Raw genomic sequence first — 23,354 nt, forward strand, 5'->3', positions numbered from 1 at the left:
AAAATATACAAATTATGCCTCAATAAAAACTGAGGAAAAATATCTAAAAACAAGAAATGTTTTCCTAGTTTCTAGTTTGGAAAACATTTCCCATTGGTCAAAATTTCAGAGTATTTCCCATTGGTCAACGTTTCAGAACATCAATAATGTCTTCTTTCTTTCCCTCTTTTTTTATTTGCCCTTTCTTCTGTTTTTGAGGCTATAATTACATGACTTCCCCCTTCCCTTTCTTCCCTCCAAATCTATCCATATATCCATCCATGCTTCCTTTTGAATTCATGCCCTCTTTTTTAATTGTTATCACATGCACATATGTATATGTTTATACATTCCTAAATACAACCCGCTCAGTCTGTATAGCGTAACTTGAATGTATGTTTTCAGTGCTGACCATTTGGTATTGGATAACCAATTGGTATTCTCTTCCCTGGAAAAGACTGTTTGTCCCACTCTCAGCATTCCTTAGTTGCTGTAGTTCTTTGTGTAGGGTTGAGGCCTCCTAGGCTTCCTGACATTGTCATTTCTAGCAGTCCTTCTGAACATGTCACTTTCCTGCTTTTTCTGAGAGGAGAGGTCTGGGGGAAACATTTTTAAAGTTGCATTAGAGATGTCCTTCGAACATGGTACAGCATCTGTGAAACACTTTAGTCTACTGAGAGAAGCCATGTTCTGGTTGCCTTTTAAGAGTAAAATGGGACTGGAGAGATTGCTCAGTGGTTAGGAACACGAGCTGGTCTTCCAGAGGTCCTGAGTTCAATTCCTAGCAACCATCTGTAATGAGATCGGTGCCCTCTTCTGGCCTGCAGGGATACATGCTAGCAGAGCACTGTATACATAAAAAAGAGTAAAAGCATTTGCCAAACTAAACATGTACATGAAAACATTCTAAGCAGATTTGTGTTGACTTCTGTGTTTACAATATAAACACACACTTGCACACACATGCGCATACGCGCATAGGCATTCATGCAAAGAATTTTAAAGACCTGGAAAGCAGTGGATTTGCAAATGCTCTTCAGCCAGCACTCCTTCTCAGTTGTCAGAAGTCCATTCAGAGCAAGGTTGGGTTGTTTTTTTCCTTTATTTTTTACAGCTGAGTTATAAACACTCAAAGCCCAGAGTAATCTGTATAATGGAAATACTGACACTGCGCAACTTGAGCAACACAGATGGCTCTGGTTAGTATAGCAAAACATAATGAGTTTTCTAATAGAAAGCCAAGATTTCCCTTTGGGGGTAGAAGTGTTAAGAAATGTAGAGATGGCAGGAAATCTCTCAGTGGACTGAAGTCATAAACACTGTAGCCTGGCTGCATTTTTCTCTTTCTCCTCTTCTACCTCCCATCAGGACAACTCTGCCTGTCTAAATGATTGACACTTTTACTACTTTGGATCAATGTAGACTGTAACCTTGACTTATGACCTTAATTTTCCATACTCACATATCCCAGGATTGCCATTAGAGATTTTGGAACACATGGTTACATTCTGAGATGATGTCAACGATGAGACTTTGACCTCTGAGTAGAAGGGTAGATAAAAGTGACCTGAACCTTCTAAACCATGAGTCGGTCCAAACATCCCCCAATACAGAAAGATAGTGATATCAAGGCACATTTTGAACTTAAATATATTCATGTATCATCTGAGGCCAGCCCCTCAACTCTTCTAACTAAAAAGGCTGTGTTGCTCCCATTTTTATTGCCCAAAATATAGAGCCAATAACTTTTTAGTGGATAGGCTGAGATTAGGAAATGATCCAAATGCATTATTCCTTCCCTGCTCACAGTTGCCTGTCATCTGGGCTCCCAAATACAGACCTCTGGAAACGTCACCATCTTGCCTTCTTCCCCAGCCTGCAGACATTTGTGTAGCTAATTGTATTTGTGATTTCATTTCTTATGGTTGGTTATTGTCTTGGCAGTTGGATTTGCCTGGGTACCTTTGCTGAAGGATGGGAGAGTTATCACATTTGAACAGCAGCTGCCAGTCTCAGCCAATCTTCCCCCAGGCTACTTGAATGTGAATGATGCCGAATCAAGAAGGGTAGGGAGATGTCTGCGTTTGCAGAAGTGATTGCGTTTTAGATGCTTAAAAGCAGAATTCTGTTGGTGTGCTTTGGGACAGAAATACTCAAATATGGTCTGAAGGCTGGTCCTCTTTCACAAGGAAAGTCTGTACTCTTGTGTTTACAGCTGATAATTCTACTAACTTTTAAAACTGGATTTTGGGCATGGTTTAAAAAACCTCATCTATTTAAGTAATTCACTTTTGATGGTAATTTATATAAATCTGCAGAGGATTGGAAATCTAAAATGATTTAGGACACATTTATTCTAAAGGGCACTTATTTTATCCAGTATTTCCTTGGATGAACCTAATACCTTCCTTTCTGAAATGTGTTAAAATGCATGGGTGGTATTGTAGGTTGTTCATGTATTTCTTGCTATAATATGTTCATGGCTGTACTTTCTATGCAGCAATCGAATACGGATATCAAATGGGTAGATGGTGCAAAGCCTTTGTTGAGGATTAAGAGCCACTTAGAATCAACCATTTATACACAGGTAAGTTGCAGCACCCAAATTTCTCTATCTGAATACTGGAATATATTTCCTTATTAAACTAGATTATTTTTAGTCTCCCACCGCTTGGAGAAAATGAACCCTAAAAGGCATGTAGAGGCTATTATCACCATTTTAAACATGAAAAAACTGATGCTAAGTCAAGAAAGGTAGTTTTCTCCGAGGCACAATGTGGATGGAGTTTCTTTCTTGTCTGTTCCCACAGCCATTTAGCCCTAAATAAACACACAAAGACATATAATAATTATAAACTGTTTGGCCAGTGACTTAGGCTTCTTACTGGCTAGCTCTCTCTTAATTATTAACCCATTTCTATTAAACTATGTATTGTCATGAGGCTGTGGCTTGCCTGTAATGCTCTAGTGTGTTACTCCTTCGGTAGCTATATGGTGTCTCCCTCACAGCCTCTCTATTTCCCCTCCCCAGAATTCTCCTTGTCTGCTAGCCTTGTCTATACTTCCTGCCTGGCTACTGACCAGTGTTGTATTCATCAACCAATAAGAGAAATATATATACAGAAGGATATATATATATATATATCAATTAGGAATTCCAGTTCAAAATACATATTACATTTTTCTACTTCCTTGTGTGATCCACACTGTCCAGAAAATCAACATGTACAGACTTCATTTGGGATAACTGGACTTCCCAGCCGAGTGTCATGATAATGTACTGAATACCAGAAATGATTTGTCTGGGAACTTTCTTCACCTGCCATTTCAGACCTCTGTTCCTGCTCATTTCATTAAAATAGAGAAGCAGCTCAATTTGATTGAGCACAGTGGGTTTTTTTTAAGGCTTAAGTAAGTGTTTACCGGGTTGGGCATGCTTACCAACTTCCTGTGTGCTCAGGTACACATCAGTTTTATCTGGCTATGCTGCTTTGTATGACGGTCAAGAGGGCTTCAGGTACATAACATACGCTGGCAGAGATGGCTACAGGCATTAGAATACCCAGATAGACAGACCATCAAGATGTCAGATCAGGGAGAGCTGGAAGCGTGTGCATGGGGATAATGAATCAAATCTCATATGGCTGTTTCCATCTGTGTTCCAGGATCTGCATGTGCACAAATTCTTCCATCATTGCCAGCTGATTCAGTCAGGCTCGAAAGAAGTTCCAGGGGAGCTCATTAAATATTTAAAGGTAAATGAACAGCAGCTTTCCGCAAAAGCTTCGTTTTTCGTGCCTTTCTGCTGCTGCATTTTGACATGGAAAAAAGAACCAGGCAAACAATTGTAAATCCCTGGGGCCTCAGGCAGACACTTTCTCTTTTGTGCTTTGCCATCAAGTGGCTGTTTAGAAGCAGACAACAGCATGGCTACATTAGGAAGAAAATATTATAGCCAAAAATTTGATGTCATGGTTTAGAAACCTTATGATTTTGGTTGCACAAATAGCTTTTAGGGTGTTGGTTCTTCCTCCTAATTCCCACTGAAAGGAGAGTATGCTATGGTGGGGGAAGGGCCAGAAAGAACGAAAACACTTTACCTTGTAATAAAGTATGAAATGGTCCTTTAGCCATGAGTGGGAGACCATGGTAAGGGCCCACTAAGGACAGACACATTGTCTGTATGTGGCAGGGGAGCGAGTGTTTAGGATACCACACTGTAGCAGACAGAGAACCTAGCGCTTTGTGGCTCAGTCTCTCTGTGCTGGCACTGTGGTGCGCACCCTAGGACCTGACCAGGAGCCGCTTGTTTTCATTGCCTTACGAGTAGGTTAGCTGTGGAAAATCTGAGGTGTTTTGATCTGAAGATTTGATCTGAAACATTTTCCTTTATCCCTATGCTGTTACCTAACAGTGGCCTCAGGAAACGCTTTCAGACAGATAGCACCCCATGAGACAGAGTGTGTGGGTCTGGAATCATAAACTGATTTTATGTCACACGACTGTCACTTACTAGGTCTGTGATTAACCCCGAGCAAGTCACAGAACTTCTTTTGGATGTCCATTAGGATAAGAGTAATACTCATTGCTCGTGAGCCTTAAAAAGACAGCTCACCTGCTGGGTCACAATTGTTCATGACACATGACACGTAGCATGTTTTATGAAGGAGCTTCGTATCTTTTGGAGGGAATGAGCATCGTAATGAGCAAGTAGAGATGTCACATCAGGTGATAATAGATGCTATAGAGCAGCAGTTCTCAACCCGTGGAGCTGCGACCCACAGGAGTCACATATCAGATATCCCACATAGCACATATTTACATTGTGATTTATAGTTGTAGCAAAATTACAGTTATGAAGTAGCAACCATAATAATTTTATGGTTGGGGTTATCACAACATGAGGAACTGTATTAAAGGGTCACAGCATTAGGAAGGGTGAGAACCACTGTGTAGACCATCAACATGTGGAACTGTATTAAAGGGTCACAGCATTAGGAAGGGTGAGAACCACTGTGTAGACCATCAACATGTGGAACTGTATTAAAGGGTCACAGCATTAGGAAGGGTGAGAACCACTGTGTAGACCATCAGCATGAGGAACTGTATTAAAGGGTCACAACATTAGGAAGAGTGAGAACCACTGTCCTAGAGAAAGCAGAAACAGTAAAACGAAACGAGGAATGTGCTAGACTTTCTGTCTTACAGAGGCCAGAGAGGATGCCTCTGACAATATGATATTTGAGCAGCAACTTACAGAAAGACAGCCGCCAAGTGCATGGCTGGGGAAGACTGCCTGAGGAGCTTGGCTCGGCGTATTGTGGAGCAAGAAAGAGTATAGGGTGGCTGGTTCACAGAGTAGTAAGCTCTGATCTTGAAGTTGCTGGCGAGCCTCAGAGGCTGTAGTGAGGACATTTATTTTTTGCAGTTCAGCTAGGAAGCCTTGAAGGATTTTGACAAGTGTAATGGCATAATTTGCCTTTGATTCTTTTGCTGTTGTTGTATTGGAAATTGAACCCAGAGCCTCATACATGTCAGGTACTGGCCTTGAGCTCACTAAGTTGACTAGGTAGTCTAGAGAGCTCCAGGAATCTGCCTATCTCTGCCTCATTCCTAATAATGGAATTACAACACCATGCCCAGATTTTTATGTTGGTGCTGGAGATCAAAATCAGGTCCTCATGCTGGGCTGGCAAACAGTTTACTCAATGAGCTATTTCCTCAGCCCTGTATTTTATTTTTTAATTTTAAGACATTCTTGATAAGTTACCCAGACTGGTATTTAACTGACCATATAGCCCAGCTAGGCCTTGAACTGCCAATACTCCTGCCTTATCCTCCCATACTGGACTGGACTGGGACTATAGAACAGAGCTACTAGGTCAGGCTTGACCTTAGTTTTTTATAGTGCTGTTCTGCCTGTCATATAAAAATGTTCAATTTAGCCGGGTGGTGGTGGCGCATGCCTTTAATCCCAGCACTCGGGAGGCAGAGGCAGGCGGATCTCTGTGAGTTCGAGGCTGGGCTGGACCGATAGCTTCCAAAACAACACAGAGAAACCCTGTCTCATAAAAACCAAAAAAAAATGTTCAATTTTTGTTCAAGAAAGATGTTCATTTGGTAGTGACTTTGGACCTTAAGAAGTAATAGTCCTGTAACTTTCAAACCCAGTCCTTAGTACTATCTTGGAGATTCCAACTATCCTGATGGATGGTTTATCTGTTAAGGTATTGCTTTCCCTTCTGGAGGGAGCTTTGTGAGAACTTGCACAGAGTGGTGTGGGCTACGACATCATTTTCAAATACTGGTATTGAAATTTGACAGAATGTACACTGCTGTTTGCTTTTAAGGGCGTGGAGTGTCTGATATTTCTACAATGCGCACATGCCCTCTAGCGGCAGTAAGTGAAATGGCATGTGATTTCAGAAATAGTGCGGGAAGGTTGTGCTGAGGTTTCTGTAAGTCCAAGTAAAAGTGATTTCCCCGTAGTGCTCCAACTGGTTGTCTGAGACACATCCCTTGATTCTTGGCCCTGGAAACGTCCCAGTAAGCCTTTCTGTTGTCCCTGTAAATGGCAGTTCCATGACTTCATTTATTCCCTGAGTTTTGTTAGGTATTTAGTACCTATGTGCATGCTGTGAGGCTTTGCAGAGGAGCGTAAGATTACAGCCTCACCAAAGACACAGCAAAAATCAGTTAGCTAGCAACTTCTTCATAATGCAAAGGACCATCAAAAGACGTATGTGACTAAATGTCTTTAAATGATGTGGACTACAGGCATCAAATATTCAGGTCATTGAGAAACCAGTATAGAGCAGGGACTTCCAATTTTCTTGTTCTCTGTTGCCTTATTTATTTAATCCAACCACTCACCAAATATGTATTAAGCACTTGGTGTGGCGCTGTCCTGGGTGCTTGGAGTATAGCTGGGAGAAATTCAGACAGGCCTAGTTTTGTCGAGGTAGGGAGATGATAAACAAACTGTCACAAAGATGGGTGCTGTGAAGAACAAAACGGGTTAATGGGAACTAGGGGGACCAGGAATACACTCTAGGCAGAGTTGTCAGGGCAGGTCTGCCTGCAAATGCTAATTTCAGGTTGAAAGAATCTGAAGTGAGGCAGACAGCCATAGGTGATGACAGACTCTAACAGTAGGTATGCACGCCCTATGCTGGCGTGTTTGCAGGAAAGCAAAAAGATAGTGTTGCTGGCAACAGCTCGTGGGAAGAGAGGCTGCTAAGAGCTGAGCCTGCGGACAGGCCGAGGGTACTCAGTGTGGAAGGCCCATGATGATGATGGCCTTCGAGGTAATTTTGTTTGCTTTGTTTTTAGCAAGAGAACGAGTGCATTATCTAATTTGCGTTTCAAAAGGAGCACTTTGGCTGCTGTGGAGAATAAATTATAGAAGAGCTGTGTAGTGGCAGCAGAGAGCTCCATCCTGCATGGAACACTTGCCTTTCTCGTCTGCCTGCTATTTCCTTCCTGTTTTATTTCACATTCTCTACTCACTCGGAGCCCAGATGCCACTTCTTTTATACACGTTGTGCACGTGCCCGTCCTATTTCCTGTTTCTTCTAAAGTGACTCAGCGCCATGTCTTTGCCCCCTTTTAGACAGTGAACTGCTTGAATAAGGTAGGAACTGTGTTCAGGTCGTTTTGTTTGTTCTCTGCTGTTTGGCTGTTGGAAGCACACTCGACACACCTCTGTTGGGTGAGAAAATGAAATTGGCTTCATGAAATGAGGATTTGACTTAGCCTTGGATGAATAATTAGGCTTTGGCTACAAGCTGTGAACAAAGACAGAAAGAAAGAAGGCAGATGGTCCAGCTCTTTGTTGTAGGATGTTTAGCTGAACTGTAGGCCTCTACCTAGTAGAAACCAGTAGTGTACACACACACCCGAGTTGTGATAACCAAGAATATTCCCCAGACATCACTAAACCTCCCATGGGGACCATGGGACTCCCGAATGACAGCCACTGCACACAGTAATGGGAAGACATCACAAACATGCTGGAGGGCTGAGGATGTAGGGAAGCAAGAGAGTGCTTACCTAGCATGTGGGAAACTGTCACATCGTCAGTACCCGTTGACAAAAGAAAAGAAAACCATTTTGGCAGAAGGTAGTCTAATATAATCAGCATTTAAGGGGCGTGGGCAATCAATTTGGAAATGTGTGCTGGATATACTGAGAATGCAGAGAAACTGTAGATGAACTAGAGAAATATTAAGCCCCTTAACATTAACGGCATCCTACAAAGGGGCAGTAGTAGAGAGGGTTGGAGAGAGAGTGCCAAGGAAGGAAAACCTTGAAGGGACAAGCCTGTGTTCCTGGAGCTTGCCGACCTGCCCTGTGAATAACTGAGATACAGATGATGGAGTCCTGGGAAGGGGAGTGCATATGAGGCTATAAAGACAGAACAAAAGTAAAGGCAAGAGAAATGATGAGCTCCCCTTAAGGAAGGAGACTTGGCTCGTTCATCATTGTGTTTCCCATATCACTCTACACTACATATAGAGTTGAGGTCAAACACTCTCAGCAAAGCTGGATTTTCTTTTGCCTTGACCGATGGAGTGAATGAATATGGAAAGAAGAAAGAAATGTAGCCCACAGCACTGTAATATTCCCATGTATGCACGAATATGTAGTATCTATCAAGGCTTCATTTGGATGTCTATAACTCCCATTGTTAGAGACAGAGTGCAAGCCTGTGAAATAAGTAGACGTATCAGAAGAATGTTAGAGGACTGGTAGATTGCTCAGTGGGAAAAGGTAGTAAGCCTGACCATCTGAGTTTCCTTTCTGGAATCCATATAATGGAAGAGAGAACTGACTCCTGCAAGTTGTTCTCTGACTACACCCATGCGCTGTGCACGTAAGCGCCTGCGTGCACACACACACATACACAGACACACACACACACACTAAGTAAAATGTGATACAAATGTAAAAGAATGTTAAATGCAAAACTATCTGTGTTATAGATAATGTGGGATAAAGCAAATTATATATAGATGTGTTCCTTACTGAGGCTCATTTAACCTCCCATCACGTTAACTTGTGGCCAAGATTGTGTTAGGAAGTATATAGAATGCAGGAGGCCTAGAGGCAAATCTTCCCAACCCCCACCCTGTCACTGAGTATAGATTTACCAAAAGTCAGTTGTCTTCTCTTCAAAGCCCATAAGTGAATTGTACTTGCTATCTTTAGAGTTAAGCATTCATGTCAAATAAGCTCACAGAATCCAAACAGCAAAATAAAGGGGTACATTGAGTCATTAGCAAGTTCCCTGCCTCAAAAGCCCATTTTTCAGCAAGCTGATAGTCTAGTCAATATGACTCATTAATTTTCTTATTGTTTCACATTTGCAAATTAGATCATATTTCTGTTTGTTTCCATAACTAATAATGACTTATTTTAGTGTTTGCATGCCATGGAGATCCAAGTCATGATACAGTTTCTACCTGTAATTCTTATGCAACTCTTCCGAGTTCTCACAAACATGACCCATGAAGATGACGTTCCCACCAACTGCACCATGTGAGTTTCGGTGTTACAATGAAAGAAGCTATCTGCTTCAGGTCTTTCTTCTTTTTTTCATGGCTATAAATTTCCCTCGTAGAACTGTGTTTGTTCATATTGGTCATGTTGTCCCATTGTCACTTGTCTAAAATATTTTTTTAATTTTCTTTTTTCTTTCTTTCTTTTAAAAAAATTTCAATTAACTTAGTTTATTATTTAAAACTTACAGACAAAATAAACAACACATGACTAAATTAGTCAAACCTAAATCTGTATGTCTTGGAAAACTTCTATGCAGTCAGAATAGCCATACAGAATGGGAACTGTGAAACTTCCTACTGGATTTTATACTTTCACTATTTGTTTTATTTTGATGCACGTAACCATCATCCAAACCAAAAACTCCATGACAGAATTAGAACTAGAAAAACAATTAGCCATATGTCCTCTTTCGTGTCTATTACCTGTGTTAAGTCCCTTCTAATCCTCTAATAGTCTTGTTCTCTTTTATACTTGTCATACTGAGCCCACAGGCATATTTGTTTGCATATTATACACGTTGTTGCCTAGGTTTGACATATAAGAGATCATGTGGGTATTTTCTTTCTGAGATTGCGTGACCTCACTTAATATTATACATTCTAAGTCCATTCATTTTTGGTGCAAATTTACTTTTATATCCATCTTTTTTCTTTTCTTTTATTTGCTTTTGTTTTTGACTGCTTGTTCAAAAGCATGAAGTTTACTTTCCAGGGTTGTTTTCATTTTCCACAGTTTCTTCTCATTTTGATTGATTTCACCATACTGCGGTTGAAAACTATACTTGCTATGACTGCAATCTTCTTAAACCTTGCTAAGATTTTTGAAGAGCCTAACATATGTACTCTATCCTGGAGAATATTTTGTGTACACATAATAAGAAGAAAGTGTCTTCTACTGGTGAATGGAATGTGTTCTGTATATGTCTTCTAGATACATTTTGTTTAAATACAGTTCAAGTCAAATATTTGCTTCTTAATTTTCTATCTGACTGACCCATGCATTGTTGAAAATGAGATATTGAAATCCTATACTACTGCGCTGTTGTTTACTGCTCCATACCTATTTATAAGACAAACATAAATTTCAACTGGCCTTTCTCTAGCCATGTTCTATATTTGTCATGTCCAATAAAGTAGCAACTTACCACATTTGGCTAGTGAACACTTGAAGTGTGGCTATATTTTTCTGAGGAAGGAATAGTTAATTGTAGTTCGTTTTAGTTTTAACTAATATAGCCACCCAATGCATGACCATTGTTTCTCCTACTGGACAGGATTTTGACTTGGAAGAATAAGTTATTTCTGTTTGAAAACAAACAAGGATACATTGTAAGGTAGAGAGTAAAACACTTGCATCTCAAGTGCCGGGCTCAGTGCTGGATGTCCCTGGCTTTGCTGTTTCTACCATTGCTCCAGCCTCTTTTCCTAGACCCCAGGCTACAAACACCTGCATGCTATGCGTCCAGCTTGGCTGCCAGAAACAGTCCAGTTGGAAGTTTAAGAAGCATTATTCTAATGTCATGGCTCTCAATGTGTGCTTCCCAGATCAGCAGCAGCAGTGCCTTCCGGAAGCTTTTCAGAATGCCAGGCACTGAAGTTTACCTCAGCTCTACAAAGTCAGACACACCAGGCGATCGGTTAAGAGCCTTCTAGGTGATGCCAGTGCTTGCTGGCGTGAGAGGCACGGCTCGGCTCTGGACTTTACCTCCAACTCTCACATTATTTTCCCTGCCCTGCCCCTCCTTTGCCCCACGACAGTTTTCATGTTGTCTTTTGCTTGTTTCTTTGGGTCTTGTTTTGTTTTGTTGAGACTGTAGCCCAGACAGGACTCAGACTCATAGTGATCCTTCTGCCTTAGCTCACAAGTGCTAGGATCACAGGTATGCACCACCACTCTCAGAAACTTTATCTTTCTTTTTTGTTCCTTTTATCTTCACTGGAAGGGATTTCAGTATTTACTTTTTTGAGCTCTTTTACAACATGGGGCTATGCCCATACTTAAGTGAATACCTAGACTTAGAAAGGAGATGAAACGTCTGGGCTGCCAAAATAAGGTACCCTTTTGAACCAGGAAGTACATTCTAGAAGGCTCTAAGAGTATTAGACACTAGAATCTTGTAGATCTAGGCTCCCATTACCTCTTCTGTTACCCTCTTTTGTTGTTGGGGTGTTTTGTTGATTTGGTTTGGTTCTTTGTGAGAAGAAAGACTTATCTGATAGTCACACTATTGTAGTTAGTTGAAGCATGACCTGCTGACTGTCATGAATGTCATTTCAGGGTTCTCTTACACATTGTGTCAAAGTGCCACGAAGAAGGCTTGGATAGCTACTTAAGATCCTTTATAAAGGTTTGTGGAGTAAAACTTTCTTGCCGGATGATTTGCCTGTTTCCCAGGACAGTTGTATCTGATAGTTCGTTTGGTTCTGTTTGCAGTATAGCTTCAAACCTGAAAAACCAAGCACTCTTCAGGCCCAACTGATACATGAAACCCTGGCTACTACCATGATAACAATATTGAAACAGTCTGCAGATTTCTTAGCCATAAACAAACTTCTAAAGGTAAGGATAGAAGACACAACTGGAAATAAAAACAGCCTCCACATACTTGTTGGTGACCTTCCGTTTTAATTCTCGTTTTTACCCTTTTTTGCCCTGTACCCTCCTTCATTATAGTACATGTGCCCTTCACAGAGCCATATTTACCATCCCTACACACCCCTTACCCTCAATTAAAAGATACATTTCAGACGAGGCAGAATCTTGTATTGGTTACGGTGTATAGTTGTGGATCTGGGGCTACCAACTTCCCAGCTCTGGGCCGCTATTACCTCTTGCCTAAGTTGAAATATTTGACAACATTGCTGGCAGGTAGTAGGCACTCAATAAACAGTAACTATTATTTTCATTTTTACTATTTTTTAAATTGGTGATAGAATTATGGGCCTTTGGGGATGTGTGGCTAGAGACTTGATGCTAGCCTTCAAATTACATGATATGGGCAACCATATAGGTCATGTAAGGTGTGCCAGTATTGAATTACAGTCAAAGAGTGTAGGCAGCAATAAGATTTATTATCTGATGTATTTGGGAAAGGGAGCAAGAGGAAAGGGAAGGGGGGCGGGCAATAAGGTATGATCAAAACACTTTATATACATGTATGAAAATGGCATTAAATCTATTTAATATATGAATAATATATGCTATAACATTAACTATAGAGCATTTAAAAGAAGGAATAAAGATAACTAAAAGGTGGGGTGCTTTTATCACCAATTATGGCATTCCAAAACAATGTCAGTGGTAAAATAATCCCGTCCCATGAAGCAAACCTTCCCATTCGTCCATTGGATGTGGCTAGTTGGCCTTGCAATTGCAGTACTGCTTTTTGTCTGAAACACTTCACAAGTGTTCTGTGAGACCTTGATGGTGAATTGAGATCACTCAAAAATGTTATCAAACTTCAGAGACAAGATCTCTATTGATTTGTCAAAATTTTCAAACCTTCAAGTATTTGGGTAACAGTTAAGGCTCCTGTATTTGTTTTTCAGTACTCATGGTTTTTCTTTGAAATAATTGCAAAGTCTATGGCCACATACTTGTTGGAAGAGAATAAAATTAAGGTAAGTAAGTTCATCAATAATCTCTTGATCAATTAATTAATTAATTTATGTTTGAGATAGCCTGGTCTGAAACCCATGTCAGCCTCGTAAGTGCTTGGATTATAGAAGTGAGCTGCCACATTAGGCTTATTTTAATTGATAACTGGTAATTTTGCACCCTTATAAGAAAAACATGTAACATATATAAAGATAACTTTATACATAGCAATAATATACAAATCCCCATTTATTCTAAACGATTCTTACCCTTAACTTTTCCAGTGTTAATTGTCGGGACAATGTGGGTTTTGCATAAATATGAGGTACCACAGTTCTTATAATTTAATATGCAGCATCTCCTATGTAGTAAGAAATAATTACAGGTAATATCCTACAGTCATTTATATTCAGAATGCATTGCCTTTGAAGTTTTGCATTTCTTTTGCAATTTAAAAATGTCATTGTTGAGGAGCTGGAGAGATGGCTTAGTGTGTGCTGGTCTTCCAGAGGATCCAACAGTGGTTCCTAGTGCTCATGTCAGGCACCTCCTAACCACCTGTCACTCCAACTTCAGAGGATATGATACCCTCCTTTGGCCTCTGCAAGCACCCTCTCCCCCCCACACACATACACACATAAGTACAATAAAGAATTTTTTAAAAAATAAAAACTTGTTGAAAAGATTCAATTAGAAAAACTAGCAAATCAGACATATTCCTTCTGTTAGAAAGGAATGAAATACATATAAAATTTGAAAAGAACTTTAAGCAATAGACTTCTGAAGTGTGGTATGTACATTTATTTTTTGTATTTTAATCTTCTTCCTCTTAATCATCATCGTTGTTGCTACATGTGGATGATGTGTGGGTGGGACCCCATGTGAGCCACAGTGCATGTGTGGAGGTCAGAGGTCACTACACGTGGGTTCTGTATATCACACTCAGATCACCAGGTCTGCAGAGCAAGCATTTTACCACCGAGCAGCCTCACAGACCCCTGTTATGTGTTTTCAATTTTGTTTTAAAGATCCATGGTGAGAACTCCCCATCTGGAATACTTCGAACCAGAAGGGTTTCAGACTTTGTCAAAGTTTGGAATAGTCACATATACATAATGTGATAGGCATCTTTGGTACAGGACGCATGTCCAAACATGAGGCTCATGCATGTGTCATGGATACTTTATACACATAGCCTGAAGATAATTTTATGATTTCTTTTATGTTTGCACCTGGATTTTGACTTCAACCAGTCACATAACATCAGGTGTGGAATTTTCCACTGGTGGTGTTTAGTCAAGTCTCGAAAAGTTTCAGGTTTAAGAGCTCTTCAGATTTGAGATTTTTTTTCAGTTAGAAACACACAACCCATACAAAGAAGTTGTCTTTATTATAGAAATCATAATGGTCAGGCATATGAAATAAAATAAAAATCCATCTCATAGAACTTTCATAGTGTAAGTTGACTGAAACCGTGACACATGCCTATATTGTGTGCCAGAAAAAAATAAAACTAAAAAGCAGAGATGTGCCTGTATCCCAGTAGTGTGGATTCCAGAGTTGGGCTATATTGACCCATAATATGCCTAATGATAACTTGATAACTTCAGGCACTTATGTTATTAGAGAATCAAATAGTTCCTATAAGTTTAGGGTTAAGAAGGAAGCATACTTTGGACAAGTTAGGAAGTCATTTTTAGTTGAGAGAAAACTTGTAGTTCAGTTTAAAGCCACTTCCATGATGGCATGTGTTTAAAAGTAAAATGGCAGTTGATTTATGTAGACCTTTTCAAACTCTGACTCTTTTTCTGTGTATATTTAAGCTTCCCAGGGGCCAGAGATTTCCTGAGGCTTATCATCATGTCCTACATTCACTCCTTCTTGCAATAATTCCTCATGTGACCATTCGCTATGCAGAGATTCCTGATGAGTCCCGAAATGTGAATTATAGCCTTGCCAGCTTCCTAAAGGTGAGTTAAAGGCAGCCAAAACATGTTAAAGATATTTATCTTCCTCACGGATAGGGTCTGAAAAGCAAAAGGAACATTTTCTTTTTCTCCTAGAAAAGTTGGGTGCTTTTGGTTATTTTTTTTTCATTGCTGAGGATTGAACATAAGCCCTCTGTATGCTGGGCAAAGCTACACCAATTAGCTATATCCCCAGCCCCCAGGTCATTACAAGGCTGTTGAAATAACTCTTTGGATTGACCGATGGATCAGTTCAGCCAGCTTTACTTCCCCTCCCGCTGAAGCAAGTAGTTGAATAAGAGGCTCTGGCTGAGCCAGAAGACAGGTCGTGCTTATTTCACAGACATTTTAAATACATACATACATTCATTCATACATACATACATACATACATACATACATATTTATTTGCCTGCCTATCTATCTCATCTATCTATCTATCTATCTATCTATCTATCTATCTATCTATCCATCCATCCATCCATCCATCCATCCATCCATCCATCCATCTATCTACGGTTTTCCAAAACAACAGTCCTGGCTGTCCTAGAGCTCACTTTGTAGACCAGGCTGGCCTCGAACTCACAGAGATCCGCTTGTTTCTGCCTCCTGAGTGCTGGGATTAAAGGCGTGCACCCCCACTGACTGGTTTAATACTTTATAAATAGACTGTTGAGTGGGGCAGTCGGTTCCCCACCAGTTTTCATCATATCCTTGACATTGCTATGCATTTAAATCACTTTTCTAGTCCAGTTGGCTTTTTGGGTTTGTGACTTTCTCTGTGGGGTGTGTGTGTGTGTGTGTGTGTGTGTGTGTGTGTGTGTGCGCGCGCGCACACACGTGCGTGTGTGTGCCCATTATACGTGTGTAAGTGCACTTACTAAGACTGGAGCAGCACATCTCTCAGTTACTTCCGTATTCCTTTGCCACAGTGTCTCTCATTGAACCTGGAGCTAGCTAGGCTGGTATTCCTAAATCCCTAAAAATCTTCCTGTCTCCCACACCCACCATGGCACTGGGCACTTGGGTTACAGGGCTGTACATGGCCATGCCCAGCTTTTTTATGTAGGTACTTGGATACTAACTCAGGCGCTCATACTTGTGCAGCAAGCATTCTTACATACTGACCCATTTCTCACGCCCAGAGTTTTGAGCTTTTGAACTAAATGTGCCTGTTTGCTGTTGTCATCACAGGGTAATGCGTATGCATAAAAACTTTTAGCTTAGCTCAGTGAGGTTCTTTTGTTTGAGAGATGTCAGGAATCCCTATATTTACAAAAGATGCTAATTTTTTACCTTTTGTTTTATGTGGGTAGTTATTTATGTGTGTATCTTACTTTGAAAATTACACAGGGTGATGCCCTTAAGTCTTGTTTCCATTGATGGTTTGCTTTTTTTCTTTAAGGTCTTCCAAAACTCTGACAGATATTGTCATATTGTCTGTAAAAATGCTATCCCCTTTGTGTAGAAGAAATTTCAAAATTATTTAAAGTTGTGCTAAGAGACTCTTTGATTAAATAACTAACCTTCCTTCTTTGTTTTAACAGCGCTGCTTGACGCTAATGGATAGAGGATTTGTTTTTAATTTGATAAATGACTACATATCGGGATTTAGCCCCAAAGATCCTAAGGTAAGGTCTAAGGACACAATTGTAATAGCTATTGGACATTAGTGCATGAGGTCAAAAGTGACAGCTATATTCTCTTCTGATGGATTCAAAACTGCTCTTTTCATTTGTACTTTGAGTATTGTCAAAAGCAAGGACTATTGGATAGTGTTTGGAGGAGTCCCGAGACCACCCATAGATTCAACAATTTCCTAACAGGATTCAATATATAGCAATTCTGACTAGCATTCATTGGAGTGATAGGATAAGGATACTGAGCAGGATCAAGAAAGAAAAAGATGCTGGGTGATGGTGGTACACGCATTTAATCCCAGGCAGAGACAGTCGGATCTCTGAGTTTGAGGCCAACCGGGTCTATAAAGCAATATTCAGGACAAACTCCAAAGCTACACAGAGAAACCCTGCCTTAAAAAAAACAAACAAACCAGAGCTGGGTGGTGGTGGCATACGCCTTGAATCCCAGCACTTGGGAGGAAGAGGCAGGTGGATCTCTGTGAGTTCAAGGCCAGCCTGGTCTACAAGACCTAGTTCCAGGACAGTCTCCAAAGTCACAGAGAAATCCTGTCTCAAAAAACCAGAGAGAGAGAGAGAGAGAGAGAGAGAGAGAGAGAGAGAGAGAGAGAGAGAGAGAGAGAGAGAGAGAGAGAGAGAGAGAGAGACATCAAGTGGAGAGAGAGAGAGAGAGAGAGAGAGAGAGAGAGAGAGAGAGAGAGAGAGAGAGAGAGAGAGAGATCAAGTGGAGACTTGGTGATGCCCATGCAGGCCTCTCATGCCTTCTTCTTGTGAAGGCACACTGTCAACCTCTGTACCGTGGCCGAAGGTCTTGCCATTTCCCTGAGCCTGACTCAACGAAAGCTTTTTAATTCTTATGGGTCAGAATCATAGGGGTCTTTGACATGCCTGTGCTCATGCCATGAATGTTATACATTCAAGAGTATACTCACGTCCCACAGTTCTTACTGGGGAACTTGTTTTGTGTTGAAGCAGAACAAAATTCTAGATTCTCAGAAAGGAAAGCAAAAACAGGTGTTCACCATAAATCACATTGTACAAAGGGCCTAGCAGACTGGCACTTAGAACATAACCTTATCACATAGGGAGCATGTCAAAATCCCTTTTCTCAGATGCCAGCCAGCATCAGTGTCGCAATAGGCCTTTAAAAATCTACCACTCTTGCGCTGGCTCTGTTAACCCTTTCCTGTGCAGATTGCACCTGTAAGCATACCTTGAAAGACAAACAATGTTGGAAAATTAAAGGACATTTTTCAGTCATCAAAAAAATAAATGCCTATGAAATGAGATTATATATAATTTACCATTTAGGTTCTTGCTGAATACAAGTTTGAATTTCTCCAAACAATCTGCAATCATGAGCATTACATTCCTCTGAACTTGCCAATGGCGTTTGCAAAACCTAAGCTACAGAGAGTTCAAGGTATGTATTTGTATATTCCAATATTTGGGATCGTTTTCCTTTTTGTGATTGCCCTAGTGTAGTGTGATGTTTTCTGATAAGACCAGTTAACTTGAAGGTAACTAGAGAATTGTCACTATCTGAAGAGAGGTTCTTTAGTAGTATTCTGCATTTCCTTCATTTTGTCAATGGCAATAGTCTTACCATGACAAAAATGGATATATTGTTATTAATACACAGATGTCAGACACTAGCAAAATTTTCTGTAATAATAGTATATTGAAATTTATTTAAGACTAAATGAAAAATATGCGAATGTATTTCAGCTGAAAGCATCAAAAATAAATATAAAAAGTAAAATGATAATTCATATGTACTAAATTTATGAAATGCTTCAGTTTTAATCTCCATTGCTAATTTTATTGAATGCTTCTTTGTTGTGTAGCACTATTCTTATGTTATTATGTTTTTTATTTGTCCCTTTTCTTTTCATATATTAATTAGATTTTTTTTCATTTGCGGTGGACCGTTTGACTTCAGTAGGTAGGTTTAACTCGGTTCACTCTAAAGTAGTATGCTGTGTTTAAACACAATTGATTTGATGAATGGCCAAGATGAATGGGGGCTTTGTTTGCTCTTCAAATCCTCCCTAGCCAAAGTGAGCCTTTAATTTCTTGTACCCTGAATCTTCAAGGCAATTGCTTGTTTGTCTTAAAATAAGCTTCAGTGTCATCTGGAGGCCACTTTCAAATGCCTGCCCTTAGAAAGCAACTTCCTCTGCTGCAATGCAGCTTGGGGAAAAGGGATGGGCTGAGTATCTGTTTTAAGTGTTTGTCACCTCTCTCAGGCTTGCTGCTTTCTCTGTCACCATGTTGAATGGCTACTAGGCCACAGTCTTGAAGGTGTGGTTGAAAACACCAAATTGGATTTATTCAAGTCACTGAAGCAAAAAATCAATTGTCATTTGCAAAATCTACCCAGATAAGTCCACCTTGGTTATTCAATGTTATCCTTGTATCTAGAAAGTGATTGGAATTGGCAAGACATGACAATGCAGGAGAGTCATATGGTTTGGTCTTTAGGGAGTCTTTACTCAGGGCTAGTGGTCATAGAAGTGGTGAAATTATAGCCAGTAAAACTGGAGAAACATTTCAAATCCATAGTACCACTGGCTAACCACCCGATTACTAAGTCGAGACCTTTCTTGGTTCATAGACCCCCCCATATTTTTGATAGTGATGAGGAAGTTATGGAAAAGGAGTAGGCAGGGCATCAGGATTTAGAATTAAATTGGACAGTTTGCAACAACTCAAAATCCAAACTGGATATACTGCATTGTGTTGAATTCTGAATTGCCCGAAAGAAAAAAAGAAATGAAAGGCATTTTCTTTAGCTTTTGGCTTTATTTAAAATAAATGAAAATATAGTCTACTATAGAAATTAAATTTGATCCCAGCCTTCTTTGAGTTATTATAAGAAGTCTCAACCATAGAATTAATGTGTAGGATGTATCAGAGATCAAAAGATCTAAAAAGGAGTGAAAGGTGCAGTTTGCAGTGGTGATTTTGGGAAGTGGAAGATCTGTACTTATGTGGTGATTAATAGATGTGAGGTGTGGTGCCTTTTTGTATTCTCACTGTATCTACTATGAATGTTCGGGCCAAATGTAATGATCACTACAGCAATCAGTAATACTGTTGCGATGTCAGGTTGTCTAGTTTGTCTTCTTTTGCACTTTATAAATATAAATAGATAAGGAAATCAAGCGTTATTCCAGAAAGTTGAGCCTAGTTGAAATAAAATCTCTCCAAGATATAAGGAAATGTGTTAAAAGATTGCAAAATATAGACTTATGTCATTCTAGTTATATTGTAAGAGTATTAAGACTTGAAATAATTTAGGGGAGAAAGTATCTTCACTATCTTTTTGCTGCCTGAAATAATCATTAAAACAATCATCTATCCCTAATCAGGAGTTCTTATTTAGTAAAAATTTTGCATGCTCATTCTATACTACAGAAAAATTGTTCAGATTGATTAATAATAAAAGTATAGCTCTTGCTAGCATGACCACATGTGATTAAATGATAATTACAGTATTTTAATTGTCTAATAATACATTTTGTGTTTTTATTAAAAGTTACACATTTTATTGTACTGCAGATTCCAACCTTGAATACAGTTTATCAGATGAGTATTGCAAGCATCACTTCTTGGTTGGCCTACTTCTACGGGAAACCTCCATTGCTCTCCAAGACAATTATGAGATCAGATATACAGCTATCTCTGTCATAAAGAATCTTCTGATAAAACATGCCTTTGATACTAGATACCAGCACAAGGTAAGGATGTCTATACACTTCTTGGGAACACACTATTAAATTCTCCTAAGATTTTTCATTCAAGATGATGTTTACAGTGGGGAACAAAATATGAATATTAATGAAAAGGTACTTTTATAAACAATATTTTTCCCATTTCAGGCCATTAAAGATTTTAAAATACCATGCAATACCTTGAAGAAAAACATTTTCTCAAATCATTTTTTTAAAATATTTTGATGCTGGGTAGGGAACAAGCCATGATCCTTCATTGAGTGTACATATTGTGTACCACTGAGCTCTCTATCACCAGCTACTCAAAGCATACACGTGTGCGTCTGTGCATGTACACACACACACACTCTCTCTCTCTATATATAATATATATAACTATATTATATATATATTATGTGTATGTGTATGTTTTTGACAGGGTTTCTTTGTGTAGCCTTGGCTGTCCTGAACCTAGCTCTATAGACCAGACTGGCCTTGAACTCAGAGATCCACCTGCTTCTGCCTTCTGAGTGCTGAGATTAAAGGTGTGTGTTCCCACTGCCTAGCTCAAATCATATTTTTAAATCAACATTTATAAATATCTATGTTTGTATGACAATGAAATGAGATTTGATTGCTTTGCGTATTTTTCTTATATTTAATATAAATATTTGGGCCAATCAAACTCTTTCATGATTTGCTACATAAACTAATTAGGATTTTTGAAAAGTCCCACAGGGACTGGAGAGATGGATGGGTCAGGAGTTAAGAGTGCTTGTTGGTTTTGTAGAGGAATATAGTTTGGTTCCCAATAATTACTCTGGCAGCTTACAACCACCTATAACTTCAGTTCCAGGGGGATCCCACACTTCTAGGCTCCAAGGGCATCTGTGTTCTCATAGTCACACACACACACACACACACACACACACACACACACACACACGTTAAAAAACATCATATAGAGTTGTACCATAAATACACTGTCAAATACCTTAATGTCCTTAAATATATACACATATTCCTAAATTAATATATTGATATTTGTTTAATAAGACATGTTAAGTATATCACGTATAAAATACATAATGTGAAGTTTTTTATTCTAAAAATGTTATGATAATATTTTATTGCCAGTAGTCATGGATGCGGCTGTAAGTCTTACATACATTTAACACTGTTTTTGTGTGACCATAGCTCTGTTTGCTGTCTGCTACTATAAATATGTATTTAAATGTTATTAACATTACAGTTTAAGGGCATGGAAAATTAAACTACAAACTGAATGGATTTGGATTAACCCTAAGTTATTTCTCTGGTATAGAGTAACTCAACGAAATATAATATTTCATGTTTGATAATACATCCTTTAATCCTTTTAAATTGATTTTATTAAATTTTTTTTCATTTCATATACCAACCCCAGCTCCCCCTTCATCCCCTTCTCCCGTGCCCCTGCCTCCCCCCTTCCCACTCCCCATCCACTCCTCAGAGGGGGTAAGGCCTCTCTTGGAAAGAGAAAAAATATGATATAATTTGTTATTATAATTAATTTGAAAAGCTAATTTACAGGTGGATTTTTTCCTACAATTTTCTCATTTGTTGTGTTTTTTAGTTGCTAAGATTTTTTTCCGATGCAAAAGCAAAGAGTCTTTGTTGTTGTTTAATGAACTAACTGTATTAACTCGGGCCCTTCATCCGTTCATTGCGGCAGAGCCAAGATTTTTTTTTATTTGGAAATATTACCAATTATTTTTCATGATTCTGTCTGAAAGTAAATTGACTCCTTCACTTTATGGTAGAAATTATTTTATTGTAGTTTGTAGTATCTTTGCCAAATTAAAAATAACATGAATACTGATGTTGCAAACAACATTTTCCTTTATGTAGTTATGTTTGAAAGCTGTCACTGGACTTTGTATTATGAATAATTGCAAACAGCAACAAAGTTCTTAGGCAATTACTTATAAGACTCATGCCTGTAAATTTTGTAGCAATAAGCTCACTTTTATTCTTTTAACCTGGTGTATGGGACCAATTCATTCATTTGAAGCATGTATGTATGTATGTATGTATGTATGTATGTATGTATGTATGTATGTATGTAATTTATCAATAAAGTTTTACTATTTTTCAGAATCAGCAAGCCAAAATAGCACAGTTGTACCTCCCATTTGTTGGCCTGCTCTTGGAAAACATACAGCGACTGGCAGGCCGAGATACTTTGTATTCCTGTGCAGCCATACCTAATTCTGTAAGTGTTAATGCATTTCTGTTTTAAGTTACATCTTGTTTTACCCAATACAAATTGAGGTCACCTGCTATACTATCTCATTTGTAAGCATTTCCTTTTTGGTGCGTTTTACATTTCTCCTGAGCAGTGCTTCTCAAACGGCAATGTGGGAATGTTTAGAACACAGGTCTTAATTAAGTAGGCCCTAGGCTGAGGTTCAGAGTCCATGTGTCTCAAAAGCTTTGGCTGCCTCTGTTTAGTCCACAGGCCACATTTTGAATAACAAGGTCCAAAAGAATGCCACAAATGCCTTGTTTCTATTTTGTTCTTTAAATTTTACTTCTAATTGATACACTTTAGTGTTTTGATTCATGTGGAGAACAAGATGGAAGCATCTTCACTTCCAGAGCATCAGACACTGGGGGTTAAGATTCCTTCGCTTGTCCTATCCTTGGTAGTCTGTGCTTAGTATTTCTGGGTAAGTCACTTTTAGTTTATTACAGTTGGGTAAGCTTACAGGATGGCTGGGTTTCTGTTTGTCATATCAACCTTTGCCCTTGCAATAATTAAAATATTCCTCCCCAACCTTAGACCTAAATGGGTTTCTGTTAATTGCTCCCAGTTTGCCCTCTAGAGACTTGTAAAACATTCGTTTCCA

At 39.2% G+C, this 23,354-nt stretch overlaps 1 protein-coding gene across 3 annotated transcripts in view; it reads left to right on the top strand.

Moving 5' to 3' along the window:
* Dock11 (dedicator of cytokinesis 11) overlaps positions 1-23,354 on the top strand; it is a 192,721-nt gene that overhangs the window by 103,989 nt on the left and 65,378 nt on the right. For 2 of the 3 annotated variants that reach the window (XM_040744541.1, XM_040744538.1), the window contains exons 21-33: positions 1,924-2,045; positions 2,480-2,566; positions 3,645-3,734; positions 9,401-9,519; positions 11,821-11,890; positions 11,977-12,102; positions 13,092-13,163; positions 14,964-15,110; positions 16,655-16,738; positions 18,059-18,170; positions 18,654-18,692; positions 20,312-20,490; positions 22,601-22,717. In XM_040744541.1, coding sequence (XP_040600475.1) covers positions 1,924-2,045; positions 2,480-2,566; positions 3,645-3,734; positions 9,401-9,519; positions 11,821-11,890; positions 11,977-12,102; positions 13,092-13,163; positions 14,964-15,110; positions 16,655-16,738; positions 18,059-18,170; positions 18,654-18,692; positions 20,312-20,490; positions 22,601-22,717 — 1,364 coding nt within the window. The remainder of the gene's footprint in view (positions 1-1,923; positions 2,046-2,479; positions 2,567-3,644; positions 3,735-9,400; positions 9,520-11,820; positions 11,891-11,976; positions 12,103-13,091; positions 13,164-14,963; positions 15,111-16,654; positions 16,739-18,058; positions 18,171-18,653; positions 18,693-20,311; positions 20,491-22,600; positions 22,718-23,354) is intronic. The other variant, XM_040744539.1, reaches the window with a different exon arrangement.

This window comes from Mesocricetus auratus, unplaced genomic scaffold (genome assembly GCF_017639785.1).
Source record: "Mesocricetus auratus isolate SY011 unplaced genomic scaffold, BCM_Maur_2.0 Super-Scaffold_100003, whole genome shotgun sequence".
NCBI classification, from domain to species: Eukaryota; Metazoa; Chordata; class Mammalia; order Rodentia; family Cricetidae; genus Mesocricetus; species Mesocricetus auratus.